General features: G+C 46.4%; 1 protein-coding gene across 9 annotated transcripts in view; it reads right to left on the bottom strand.

The window, feature by feature from the left end:
* LOC149122549 (uncharacterized) overlaps nucleotides 1-13,628 on the bottom strand; it is a 70,473-nt gene that overhangs the window by 11,366 nt on the left and 45,479 nt on the right. For 8 of the 9 annotated variants that reach the window (XR_016218895.1, XR_016218894.1, XM_089311443.1 and 5 more), the window contains one exon: nucleotides 4,938-5,012. Coding sequence is in view for 6 of the 9 variants with exons in the window: in XM_089311443.1 (XP_089167569.1) it covers nucleotides 4,938-5,012 (75 nt within the window). In the remaining 3 variants the exon portion in view is untranslated. Of the gene's footprint in view, nucleotides 1-451; nucleotides 4,341-4,937; nucleotides 5,013-13,628 lie in introns of those variants that run through there. The other variant, XR_016218893.1, reaches the window with a different exon arrangement.

Here is a 13,628-nt window from a genome sequence, read left to right as displayed (position 1 = left end):
AGAGGTACCTTTCTCTGAAGGGAGGAGAGAACTTCCACTTTGACTATGACCTTGTCCAAATAAGATCAGAGTTGGCAAACTCAAAAGGCTTCCATAGCCTTGGCAACCCATGACAAGAGCCTAGGGTGATTACTGATGCCATAAACAAGAGTGTCAATTGTTAACAGGAGTCACTGTGCACTTACTTCCCATGTAGGATCTCTGTCCTTAATGTGTTGTACAATGTGAATTAATGCTATAACTAGTACTCAAACAGAACTTTACACTTTGTGTTTCTGTGTGGGTGCAAACTATTGAAATCTTTACTTAGTATATACTAAATTGATCTTCTGTATATAAAGATAATTGAAAATGAATCTTGATGTGAATGGAATGAGAGAGTAAGCAGGAGATGGGAGGGTTGCGGGTGGGAGGGATGTTATGGGGGGAAAAGTCACTGTAATCCAAAAGCTGTACTTTGGAAATTTATATTTATTAAATAAAAGTTTTTTTTTTAAAAAAACCACATCCATCAGTCTTCACTAGGGTCTAGAGGACTCCCCACCTCGTTTCCTCTCCTCTATGAAATCCTCTCATCACTTGGTTAATGCCACTACTAGGACCATTGGCTGCTATTCTCGCCCTGGCTTTCATACTATCTTGTCTGTTTAAGTGTTTGCAGGAGGTGATAATGGAATGAGCCAAAGCCTTCATCAACCAGTGGGTCAACCAAATGCTGCAACAGGGATATACTCAGCTCCCACCCAGGAGATCACACACCCCAAGACAGTACCTTAGTAGATAGTGTATTCAAATTCAGAGGAAGAGAAAGCATAGAGCCCTTCTCACAGACTTGTTATGCCAACCTTGCCTTTCAGAACCACTGATGTAGGTGGGTTCTATCTCTGATCTATAACCAGTTTACCATCCCACTAGAAAAAGGTAGGCAACAGACAGGCGTTTGGCACAGCAGTTAACATGCACTCAGAGTGCCTGGATTTGAGCCCCAACTCTGCTTCCAGTTCCCACTTCCTGTCTGTGTGCACCCCGGGAGAAAGCAGGTAGTGGCTCAAGTATTTGGGCCCTTGCCACTCACATGGGAGACCAAGATTGGTTTCCTGACTCTTGCCTTTAGCCATGCCCAGCCACACCTCCTGGGCTCCTGGCTTAGGTCTGGCCCAGCCCAGGTTGTTGTAGGCATCTAGGAATGAATTCCAGATGAATGCTACTTTTTCCCCCCTCTCTCTCCTTCCCTTTCTCAGTCTCTCTATACCTTTCAAGTAAAACAAAAATAAAAATTTTTTAAAAAGTAGGCAGGGTTCTAGGTGACTGGAGTTTATGAAAGAGCCTATAGAAGTCTATTGATTTATTTATTTAGAGGAAAGGTTTATTGTTGGGTGGGAGAAGCCCAACAGGCCAGGGGAGAGGGCAAGAGATTGAGAGCAGGTGTACAAGAAGCAGATCCTGTCATACCTTGGCTGAGGGGCAGGAAAATAGGAGCAGTGAATCCCATTAGGGTAGGGGTAGAGCTGATGCGTGTGGTTGGGCCATCTGGTCACCTGGCTCCCAGCAAAGGTGGTGGGGGCTAGAGCCTAGGATGGTGTCTAGGATGTATATCATGCTACAGACAAGACCTTGTAACACCCCCCCCCCTTTTTTTTTAATATAAAGCAAGTGTTGTATGGATTACATCAATCCCAAAAGTCCAGGAGGGGTGGGGGGATGATGATCTGTCTTTAGAGCTACTTCCTGCTGACATGGGGCGATGTCTCAAGCCCTGGTCTCCTGGGTGGGAGCCCAGTGTTGACCACCTGGTTGAGGTCTTTGGTTCATTCCGTTATTAACTCCTGTAAACACTTAGACAAGATCATAAATAAGGCAGGGGGAGTAGACTTTGGACAAGAGCTGGTTCTGAGATAATGTTGGGATTTTTGGGCAAGAGGGGGAGGTACAGCAAGACAGTGAGAGCTGGAGCAGCAAATGTAGAAGAAAGGGGATTGGCTTTTTAGTGAGAGCTTTAGAAGTTAAGAGAACTTGAGCCAGAGAAGGTGTAGAGCTGAGCTAGGAGAAAGCTTACACACAGGAGATTTTCTTCCACTTTCCTGATCTTGAATAGTGTCAGGGTCAAACGTGGACTGGTTGTCGAGGTAGGAGACGACCAAGTGGGGGGGTTGGGTGGAACACAGGAGGGAGGAGTTCCCATGGCAACCCATTGAGTCAGACTGGTGGATATCAGGCATCCCCAAGATCACAGCCATCCGACAGGGAGGGTACGGGAACAGAGAGTGGGGGTTGTCACCCACGCATCCATTGGCGCCCGAGGCCTAGAGCTGTGGAAAGGTTTGGAGCCCGTGAAAGGCAGAAGGCCTGTGGGAGGTTGTGGTGCTTGGTACCAGGACTTTGAGACACAGCAGAGCTGAACCACAACCTTGGTAGAGGTTGCCATGAGAGAATTCCTTGTTCCCCGTCTTACCTCAGGAATTTGAGAGGTCAGTGTGTGGATGGAGACCACAGAGCGTTCGGTGGTGTGGAAGGAGGTCCAGGGGTATGTTTTGTGACTGGTGGAAATCCAGGACCCCAGAGCAACTCAGATCCCCGAGGGGAGAGCCTGGATCCGAGTCACGGCACCCACACAAGGCCATCACGAAACACACCAAACACTGGAGTTAGAGGAAAGGTTTACTGTCAGATGGGAGAGAGCGAGAGCAAGAGAGAGCGAGCGAGCGAGAGTGAGCGAGAAGTGGTCCATTCCTAATCAGAGATAACTTCCTCTCCGCCTGAGTCATCTATGCTGCTTAATTTTCTGTTCTTTAAACAAGTGTTGTCAATTTGCATTACCAAATTGCTTAAAATATAGCTAACTCTCCTGCTTTCAGCAACTTCTCCAGTCCCCGACTGTAATGTACTTTCCCTTTCTCACTTTCCCCATCGCTGTAACAGGCGTGGGTTCTCAAAGAGCATCCCTGATTTCACTCTGAGTACTGCACTCGTTTCTCAGATTCCAATCCTCCCTGGAAGCTAAGTGGTTGTGAATAAGAGTGTGAGTGTCTGAGCGGCAACAAATGTGACTGAATATAACCACTCGCTGTGAGTCTGTCTAGAGAATGAACCTGGCAGCAGTTTTTAGAAGCCTATAAACTTGGAGATGCAGTCAGAAGTCTTGGACTGGGGCTGGCTGGCATTGTGGCACAGTAGGTTAAGCCACTGCATGGGACACCAGGTGGCAGTATCAGAGTGCAGGCTCGAGTCCTGGCTACTCTGTTTCTAATCCAGCTTCCTGCTAATGCACCTGGGAAAGTAGTGGCTGATGACTACAGTACCTGAGTTCCAGCAGTTGCCTTTTTCTGACCATGAACTTGGACGTGCCCAGCCTTAGTGTTGCTGTCCTTTTGAATCTTCCCAGTGATTATTGTTTCTTCTCGACTGGCCCATTCTTGCTGCTTGCTCTTACCCTCCTAACCACAGCTGTCTGCATCAAGGGTCAGTGCTTGACCCAAACTGACCAACCATATTCTCCACCTACCCTCTGCTGAATCTGGAACTGGGATAGAGAGATAGCCCATCTCTGGGGGGTTGGGGCTTTCCCCCAATGTGACCAGAAATGAAAGGGAACTGTCTACAGATGAAGGAGCATAAGACAAGAGAGAAGCAGGGACAGGGATGGAGACTTCTGATGTCTCTCCACTCCTTGCTTTCCAGTTCCCTTCCCGAGTCCCTAGTGTTGCCTTATAGTTTGTGGGTTTCACTTATTGAGAAGTACCTCACAGTTGCCCTTCATTCTAGTCTCGATCTTGGGCCGACCTTCCCCTGACCTGGCATTCCCATCTGGGTGTGACAGCCACTATAAAATGGGCCTCGGAGAGCAGTAACATTTTAGACACAGATCAATTTTTATCACATAAAGTAATTGCTCTGGAGGGGCAGGAGTGTCTAAAGAGAAACCGCTTTCAGGTGTGGATACTTAATGGGATTAAGAACCGTGCAGCAGGGCGAGATAGGAGGAGGAAGGTTATTGAGAAGCAGAAATGAAGGGGACAGGGGAGCACACACACTCAGCACATGCACGTAAAAACTGTTTGTAAAGGAGGGAGCGCCCTCTTCACCTCAAGTGATCAGAAAGTAAGCCAACTATTTGATCTGGGATTCAGACAGTCATCTGTTCCACCTCCTGTGGCTGAATTTCCCAGCCGCCTTCCCCTTCGCATGCCCCAGGGTGGCATGAAATGTCATTCTTGAAAAGCAGATCGCTGGGCTTTCAGTGCAGAATCCGAGAGTGACTGAGCAATTCTGTGACTCCAGGCAGATCCATTGCCTCGTCGCGCTCCTCTCAGTCAGCTCCCTGTATTACGCGTGTGTATAGCCTGTATTAGGAAGGCACATGCAAAGTGTTCTGAAGTGCAAGAGACTTGTCCGTTTCAACCTTCTATCCTCTGGGTGGCACTGGGAGGATGTTTTATACTTAACATAATCATGTGAGCCAAGTTTTTGACAAATGCATGATTTTTCTGGCCAATATAAGAGGAGCCCACCCTTCTTTTAAGCTGAGAAGTGACATGTATCACTAGGTGCCTTGGTTCACATAGGCTGCAGTAACAGAATCCCTTAGGCTGAGTAATTTATGAACAATGGCAATTTATTACTCACGGTTCTGGAGGTTTGGAGTCCAAGATCAAGGCACCAGCAGAGTCAGCATGTGACGAGGGCTTACTCTCTGCTTCAGATTGCTTCCGATGGCTCCTTTGGTTGCATCCTCATGGGTGGAAGGGCTAGACAAACTCCTGGGACCCTTTTTATTAAGGGCACTAAACCCATTTGTAAGGGCTCTGCCCTCACACTCACATCCTGTTATGTGAGGCCCTATCTTCACAATACTATTGTGTTGGCAGTCAGCTTTCAATATTTTCAGTATTAATTTTAGGGGAATACAAACATTTGGACAATAGCACCAGCACTCCTACCTGATGAATCAGTGTCCTTCCCACACCGTTTTTTCTTAGGTAGAGCTGCATACTTCCAGGAGCTGAAGGCACTGTCTGTGGAAGAAACAGAGACCATGAAGTTTAGAAATGTGGCATGGCAGGCCAAATAATATACATGTCCAAATTCCTATCCATAGATGAATGTCATATTACATGGTAAGGGGGAATTAAGGTAGAAAGTGGAGGCCGGCGCCGCAGCTCAATAGGCTAATCCTCCGCCTGCGGCGCCAGCACCCTGGGTTCTAGTCCCGGTTGCTCCTCTTCCAGTCCAGCTCTCTTCTGTGGCCCAGGAGTGCAGTGGAGGATGGCCCAAGTCCTTGGGCCCTGCACCCGCATGGGAGACCAGGAGAAGCACCTGGCTCCTGGCTTCGGATCAGCGCGGTGCGCCGGCCGCAGCGGCCATTGAGGGGATGAACCAATGGAAAAGGAAGACCTTTCTCTCTGTCTCTCTCTCACTGTCCACTCTGCCTGTCAAAAAAAAAAAAAAGTAAAAAAAAAGGTAGAAAGTGGAATTATATTTGCTAATAAGCTGACCTAAATTTTGGTTATCCTGAACTGAGAAGGACCTGTATAATTACTGGAGTCCTTAAATGTGGAACAGGAAGGTAGAGAAGTAGGTGGCCAGGTAGAAAACTTGACTGCACACTGCTGGTCTCGAAGACAGAAGGGGCAATGAACCAGAGGACAAGGACAGCCTGTGACAGCAGGAGATGCTACAGGAATGCAGCCCCGTGAGCCCCTCAATTGTGGTCCAGGAAGATTCATCTTGGAATTCTCATCCCCAGAACTGTAAGATAAGGTAGAAGGTGGGGTTCCAGAGAGCAGAACACGGGGCTTTCCAACAAGAGCTCAATTTCTGGCATGAGCTTCCAGGTGGAAGCCGAGACCAGAGAAGGAAGAGCTGTCCTATGGGAGTAGGAATTACAGAGAAGATTCAGGAACTACTGGACACGACCCCCAAAGCAGGGAGAGATGGAGGAAGAAAAGCTCTGACATCTCTCTCCTCCTTCCCTTCAACCTTTGACAACGCCAAACCTCTCCAGAAAGTTGCAAGACTAAGGGACCTAGGAAAATTATTCCCTGGCACAGGGGACAGAGGGAATCTGAGACAGATACTTCGATGCCCAGCACACCTGCCAATGTCTCCTACCTAGGACTAAGTGACACCTTTCCTGGCTGTGGTAAAGGGAGACGTCCCTTTCCTGCTGAGCATATATCAACATCAGTCTACTCACAGGCTCACTTCTCCATATCAAGGCCTTTGAGCCCAAACACAGATAAAATCCAGTTGGGACTATCACAAAATGCAGGTTTTAAATATTGTCACAGATGGCCGGCGCCGCGGCTCACTAGGCTAATCCTTCGCCTAGCGGCGCCGGCACACCGGGTTCTAGTCCCGGTTGGGGCGCCGGATTCTGTCCCGGTTGCCCCTCTTCCAGGCCAGCTCTCTGCTGTGGCCAGGGAGTGCAGTGGAGGATGGCCCAGGTGCTTGGGCCCTGCACCCCATGGGAGACCAGGAAAAGCACCTGGCTCCTGGCTCCTGCCATTGGATCAGCGCGGTGCGCTGGCCGCGGTGCGCCGGCCGCAGTGCGCCGGCTAAGGCGGCCATTGGAGGGTGAACCAACGGCAAAGGAAGACCTTTCTCTCTCTCTCACTGTCCACTCTGCCTGTCAAAAAAAAATATTGTCACAGATGTTGGGGGCCCTGCCCCCACATTCCCCCAGTGGTCGTTGGCAGTTTCTGGGCACATGGACAGCTTCCAGGCTCAAGGACCCACACTTCTCTGCTCCAGCTTTCTGCTAGGAACTTTCCCAAGGATTGGCATCCCACGTCCTCAGGCCAGTCCTCCGTGAGCCTGGGATGGCTGCTGGCGGGTGGACACTTTCCGATCCTCTGCCAGGGAGCTCCTGAGGGCAGCCGCTGCACTCCTTAGGGGGAGCAGCTGAGGTTGTATGTGATGCATCTGTTTTCGGCTCTTCTCCCTCCCTCACTCACTTTCCCCCTCCCTCAGTTGCATCGAAGTTCTTGAAGTCCTAGGGTTTTAGGGGGAACTCAAGTTACAGATAAAGATATAAAATCAAACAAAATCTTGCAAAATATTTGCCATCCCCTTTACTAAGGAAAGATGTCGTTCTTTCCCGTTGTGCTCAGCTGCCTCTGCTACTTCCTGGCGCTGTCGTTAGTGGAAGGGGTAGTAAGAAAGGGGGATATGGGAAGACAGTTATACCTCAAAATGTCTTAGAGCAACAGGACACTTGCTGGGTGCAAGTGAGTCAAACTGTTACCGGAGAAATTGCAGGGTTCTTGTCTTCGCGCAAGAAAGAATTCAGGTGTGAGACAGAGAGTAGAGGGAGGTAAAATAGCAAGGTTTATTAGGGAAGGGACATCCGTAAGGATGGATGGGCATCTCTCCAGACAGAGCCTGAGAAACTGGGGGTGGTGGTGGAGGTTACATGGTTGAGTGGAGAGAGTACACCTGGCCAGACCAGGCGGGCGGCTCAGCAGAGAGGCAGAGGGCTGAGCGCACAGTCCGGTTGAGGCCGTGTGTGTGTGTGTGTGTGTGTGTGTGTGTGTGTGTTAAGGAGATGGGTCTTGCTTCCCCACCTCTGCTCCTCTTGGAATAAAGGGCTTTTTGGATGTAAATAGAAAAACTTCTATCTGAGTTTTCCCCTGAAGGTAGCAGTCAGGAGGAAGCCTAGCTGGCCATCCTGGGTTCAGAGGAAGGGCAAGCAGGACCCGCTAGAGAATGGGGATCGGAGCAGGGTGTTTGAAATGCAGATACTGGGCCGCACCTGGGAGATTGTGGAAGATTTGTCAGGCAGAAGGGGCGGGGACCTCCACCTGGCAGGTTATCGGGTAGAAGGGGGCAGGGCAGGATGCGAATACCGGGCTGCCCCTGAAACATTGTCAGGATGACTTTGAGATGCAGATACATATGCTGGACATAGATGTCTTTTCTTTAGGCCTTTATGTCACACACACATAAGCTCATAACTGACTTCCTACCTAACAAAATTGGTGGGAAAAGGACTGCCGTATTGTGTCAGGAGTTCTTGGATTTGGAGCTATGATTTCTGTATTACTGTTACAAACCCTTCCTGGGGTGCAGTTTCTGTCTAACTTACAACACTGTTAAATACGCCATTGTTTTCCTGATCCTTGCTTGTATCTACAGCACCTGGGAAGCTTTCTGGAACACACGTTGCTGGGCCCGGATGTGGAGTTACAGTCAGTCAGCATGTGTGCTTCTGTGTGTCTGTGCATGTGTGTGTGTGTGCATGTGTGTGCACATGTGTGTGTGTGCATGCAGACCCTTCAGGTAGTGGTCCTGATGCACAGCTCAGAGTGGGACTGCACAAATGTTTGATACAATTCTCCCACCCCTGGGCGCTTAACTGAGAGGGAGACTACAGAAGAGCAGAAAGACAGGAAGTGTGGGAGTAGGGCTGTGGAATGCACAGCAAGGCTCCGTATCGCAGATGCTTTCGTGACAGAGTCCCAAAGCCTGGATCAGGACCGCTGAGATGTCTCTCAGATGAGTCCCCCTCTGTTACAGCGTGTAATTTCAATGGTAAGGGCAGAAGCCACTGTGATGATAAAGTGGTACCCTTGAATATCTTCTATGTAAATGTAACCTTTAGGTGAGGAAAGAGGAGAGACAATATAATTAGCGAAGCAAATGTAGATAATCAGCACCTCATCGAGTAGTACTGGCCTGTAATTACAAGGCGGAGGTTCTCTTAACTTGATATTGCTGCAGAGAGATAAGAAAAACACGTGCACCTCAATCTGTAAGATTAAAATGGGGTTCTCTTGAGTCTGTGTTCAACACAACATTAGATGGCAGATACCAGGCCAACCAAAAAAATCTGGTGAAACTGTATTTGGAAAACAGATGCTAAAGAAAAATTGCTTCTCACTTGGCATCTATTTCATGAAATCGTTAAAAATGAGATTTTACTACCCAGCATCACACTTTGAAGAAGGTATTAGACTTTCTAATGCCATAAAATGCTTGCAGTTAAATCTGTCAGCCTACTCAACTTCCACTGGTTCCTCCACCCTCAGCAGTGTCTGTGCAAAATGCCACGGAGGGAGTAGTGTGGTTCTAGGAACCTTGCATCTTCTCCTTTGTGTAATGCCCTTAATGAACACAGATGCTAAGATTCTCAATAAAATACTGGCAAATCAGAGGCTGGCATTGTGGTACAGTGGGTAAAGCCACTGCCTGTAGCACAGGCATCCCATATGGGCTTCAGTTTGAGTCCTGGCTGCTCGACTTCCAATCTAGCTCCCTGCTAATACACTTGGGATAGCAACAGAGGATGGCCCAAGTTCTTGGGGTCCTTGATCTATGTGGGAGATGTAGAAGAAGCTCCTGGCTCCTGACTTCAGCCTGGTCCAGCCCTGGTCAACGAGGCCATTTGGAGAGTGAACCAGCAGACAGAAAGCCTCTCTAACTCAGCCTTAAAAATAAATAAATTTAAATAAAAATAAATAAATAAAAATAAATAAATTTAACCCGAAACCACTTCATAAAGATCATGTATCATGATCAAGTAGGGTTTAAAAGGTGGTTCAACATTCACAAATCAATAAGCATCATAAATCTCATCAGTGGAATGCAAAACAAAGCATATGCTTATCTCAATAGATGCAGAGAGAATCTGATAAGGTTCAACACCACTTCATGATAAAAATAAAAAACCCTCCACAAATCAAGTACAGAAGAAACATTCCTCAAAGTTATAAAGCCTAAATATCACAAACCAATAGCCAAGATCATACTGAATGGGGAAAATCTGAAAGCATTTCCTTTCACATCTGGAACAAGACAAGGATGTCCACTTTCACCACTCTTACTCGATATAGTACTGGAGGTTTTAGCAAGGACAATTAGGGAAGAGAAGGAAATAAAGGGCATCAAAATTGGAAAAGAGGAAGTCGAATTATCCCTGTTTGCAGATGACATGATGTTGTACATGGAAGAATCTAAACATTTCACCAGAAAGCAGTTAGAACTGATAAACCAATTCAGTAAAGTTGGGGGTTATAAAATAAACATACCCCCCAAAATAAGCTTTTTTTGTATGCTAATGATAAACTCACAAAAAGAAAAATCAAGGAATCCTATTCACAATAGTCACCAAAAAAAAAAAAAAAAAATTCAAACATTCAGTATAAATTTAGCCAAAGAAGTGAAAGATCTCTACAATGAAAATCAAACATTGATGAAAGAAATTATCAATGACACAGAAAAATGGAAAGATATTCCTTGCCCACAGATCAGAAGAATTAGTATCATTAAAATGTCTATATTACCTAAAGCTATTTACAGATTCAGCACAATCCCTATCAAAACATCAATGTTGGCTGGCACCATGGCTCAATAGGCTAATCCTCCGCCTGCAGCGCCAGCACCCTGGGTTCTAGTCCCAGTTGGGGCGCCGGATTCTGTCCCCGTTGCTCCTCTTCCAGTCCAGCTCTCTGCTGTGGCCCAGGAGGCAGTGGAGGATGGCCCAAGTGCTTGGGCTCTGCACCTGCATGGGAGACCAGGAGAAGCACCTGGCTCCTGGCTTCGGCCACAGCGGCCATTGGGGGGTGAACCAACGGTAAAGGAAGACCTTTCTCTCTCTCTCTCTGTCAAAAGACAGAGACAGACTTTTTTTTGACTCTGTCAAAAAAATAATAAGTAAAAACAAAACAAAACAAAACAAAAATCAATGGCAACCTTTATAGAATTAGAAAAAGCAATTCTAAAATTCATATGAAATCACAAAAGACCCCAAATAGCCAAAGCAGTCCTGAGTAAGAGAAACAAACTGAAGACATCACAATACCTGACTTCAAAGCATACTACAAAGCTATAGTAACTAAAACACCGTGGTACTGGCATGAAAACTGATACATAGATCAATGGAACAGCATAGACAGCCCAGAAATTAATCCATAGTACATATAGCCAACTGATGTTCTGACAAAAATTGCTCAGACCATACAGTGGAGTAAGGATATCTCTTCAACAAATGGTGCTAGGTAAGCTGGGTTTATATATGTAGAAGAATGAAATTAGATCCATACCTCTCACCACATATAAAAATAAACTCAAAAAATTTAATACCTGGGGCCAGTGCTGTGGCACGGTGGGCTAAGCCTCTGCCACCTCTGCCTGTGGCACAGGCATCCTATGTGGGTGCCAATTTGTAACCCTCCAGCTCCTCTTCTGATCCGGCTCTCTGCTATGGCCTGGGAAAGCAGTAGAAGATGGCGCAAGCACTTGGGCCCCTGCACCCACGTGGGAGATCTGGAAGAAACTCCTGGCTTTGGAGCGGCACAGTTCTGGCTGCTGCATTCATTTGGGGAGTGAACCAGCAGACAGAAGCTCTTTCTGCCTCTGGCTCTCTGCAACCCTGCCTTGCAAATAAGTAAATCTTTTAAAAATGTTGCTTTGGTTGTGACTTTGCCTTTTCTTTTCATGAATCTCACTCAGGGTGCTTCTGGTTATGGAAGGAGTTTGGAGTTAAAGGTGCAGAGGGAACAAAGAAAATAGACTAACTCTTCTTGTGTCTGGACTTGTGAACTCTGAGAAACCATCCATTTTCTTGTGGATAAACCAGCACAGGAGTGTAGGGAAACAGAAGTAGACACAGACACCCAGAACCCAGAGACGGACGGAACAGAACCGGCGTGGCCGGGGTGGTGGTGCAGGTTTTCTGGGGTCCGGTTCCCTTCCTTCCAGAGCCGGCTGCAGTCCTCCCTAAGAACAGCCCTTTTGCTGAGGCAGCTCAAGTTGATTTATGCAGCCTGCCGCCAACCCGCACTAATCCCTGCCGTTTGTGTTCCTCACAGGGGAAGATCTGGGGCAGCGGGCAGCACTTGCTTCTGCGTGCCCCACAGCATTAACTGTCGTCTCCAGGACTTGGCTCTTTCACTTTGTTTTCTTCCTTTTCTCATTTTTGATATATGAATTCTTTTTAATCTGCTTCTTTATTCTCTAACACCTATCGTGGTATCTTTTTTTTTACAATTTATTTATTTGAAAGGTAGAGTTGAGAGAGAGAGAGAGAGAGAGAGAGAGAGAGAAAGGGAAAGAGAAAGGGAGAGACAGAGAAAAAAGAAAGAGAAAAAGAGAAAGGTATTTCATATGCTGGTTCACTCCCCAAATGGCTGCATCAGCTGGAGCTGAGTTGATCTGAAGCCAGCAGTCTGGAGCTGCTTCTGGGTCTTCCCAGAAGGGACCCCAGGACCTGGGCCATCGTTCACTGCTTTCCCAGGTGTATTAGCAGGGAGCTAGATTGGAAGTGGAGCATCCAGGACTTAAACTGGCGCCCATATGGGATGCCAGTACTGCAGGCGGTGGCTTTACCCGCTATACAGCAGTGCCGGCCCCATCATGGTATCTTATAGAAAACAAATGATCCCCAAATCCTGAGTGAATAAAAAGACATATATACTACAACCTTATAGGAAATACGTATATAGTTCAACTAATTCATTGATATATACACATTTTACAGTTTTGACACATAAATGTACTTATTTATAGGGTATAGTGTGATCACACACACACACACACACACACATCTGATGATCAGGTCAGAGTAATTGGCAGATCCAGCATATCAAACACTTATCATTTCTTTGTGGTGGTAACATTCAAATCCTCATTACTAGTTATTCTAAAATACATTAATTATCAACCATAGTCATTCCATTGTGCAATCAATCCTCACTCCACGTGAATCTCCCTCATATAATTTGCTTTTACTAAGTCTGCTTATATTGAGCCCCTTTGAACACATACCAGGATAATTAGGAAATACAGTATGTGTTCCCCTTCTAGCCCAAGGTTCTGTGATGTTTGTTAGCAGAAGAACTGTTCACCAGCCACATGAGATGGCGCTCTAATGTTATTTTTTAAAACAGACTTACTGACATACAATTTACATAGCTTATACTCAAGTCAATTGCTGTGTAACCATCACCACAACCAATTTTAGGGGTTTTTCATTATGTCATAAAGAAACCCCACATTCTTGGTTTTTGGGTTTTTTTTCCATTCTTTAGCAGTCACTGTAGAATTGTCCACTCTGGGCATTCCGCATCAATGGACTCATACAATGGATGGCCCTTTGTAACTGATCACCATGCACGGTATTTTCCAGGTTCATCCATGTGGTAGCGTGTATCAGTACTTCATTCCTTCTCATGCCCGGAGTATATACCATCGTATGGCTATACCATTTTGTTCATATGCTGGATATTTGGGTTGCTCCTGGTGATTATGAATACTGCTGAACATCGATGTACAAGTCAAACCATGCATACAAGTATTCAGCTCTCTTGAGTAGATATCTAGGAGTGCAATTGCTGGTCACAGGGTAACTAACTCGATTCTTCCTCTTGTGAGGAACTGCCAAACTCTTTTCCAAAGAGTCTCATCATTTTATATTCCCATCAGTAGTATAGGAAGGCTGTAATTGCTTCAACATTTGCTACCATCTCTTTTTTTATTACAGCTGTCTGGACAAGCTTCAAGTGCCATCTCATTGTGGTTTTGATGGCATATTCCCTGGCCATCAGGGAGTGCATGTCTTTTGAGTGATAGGCTGTAGAAGGAGATAAGTTTTTAAACAAATAATTAACCATCTCTTGGTTGTGGGGATGTTT

The sequence above is a fragment of the Oryctolagus cuniculus genome, chromosome 13 (genome assembly GCF_051225735.1).
Source record: "Oryctolagus cuniculus isolate XC-2025 breed Fujian yellow rabbit chromosome 13, ASM5122573v1, whole genome shotgun sequence".
Classification (NCBI taxonomy): Eukaryota; Metazoa; Chordata; class Mammalia; order Lagomorpha; family Leporidae; genus Oryctolagus; species Oryctolagus cuniculus.
This window is presented reverse-complemented; position numbering and strand designations above follow the sequence as displayed.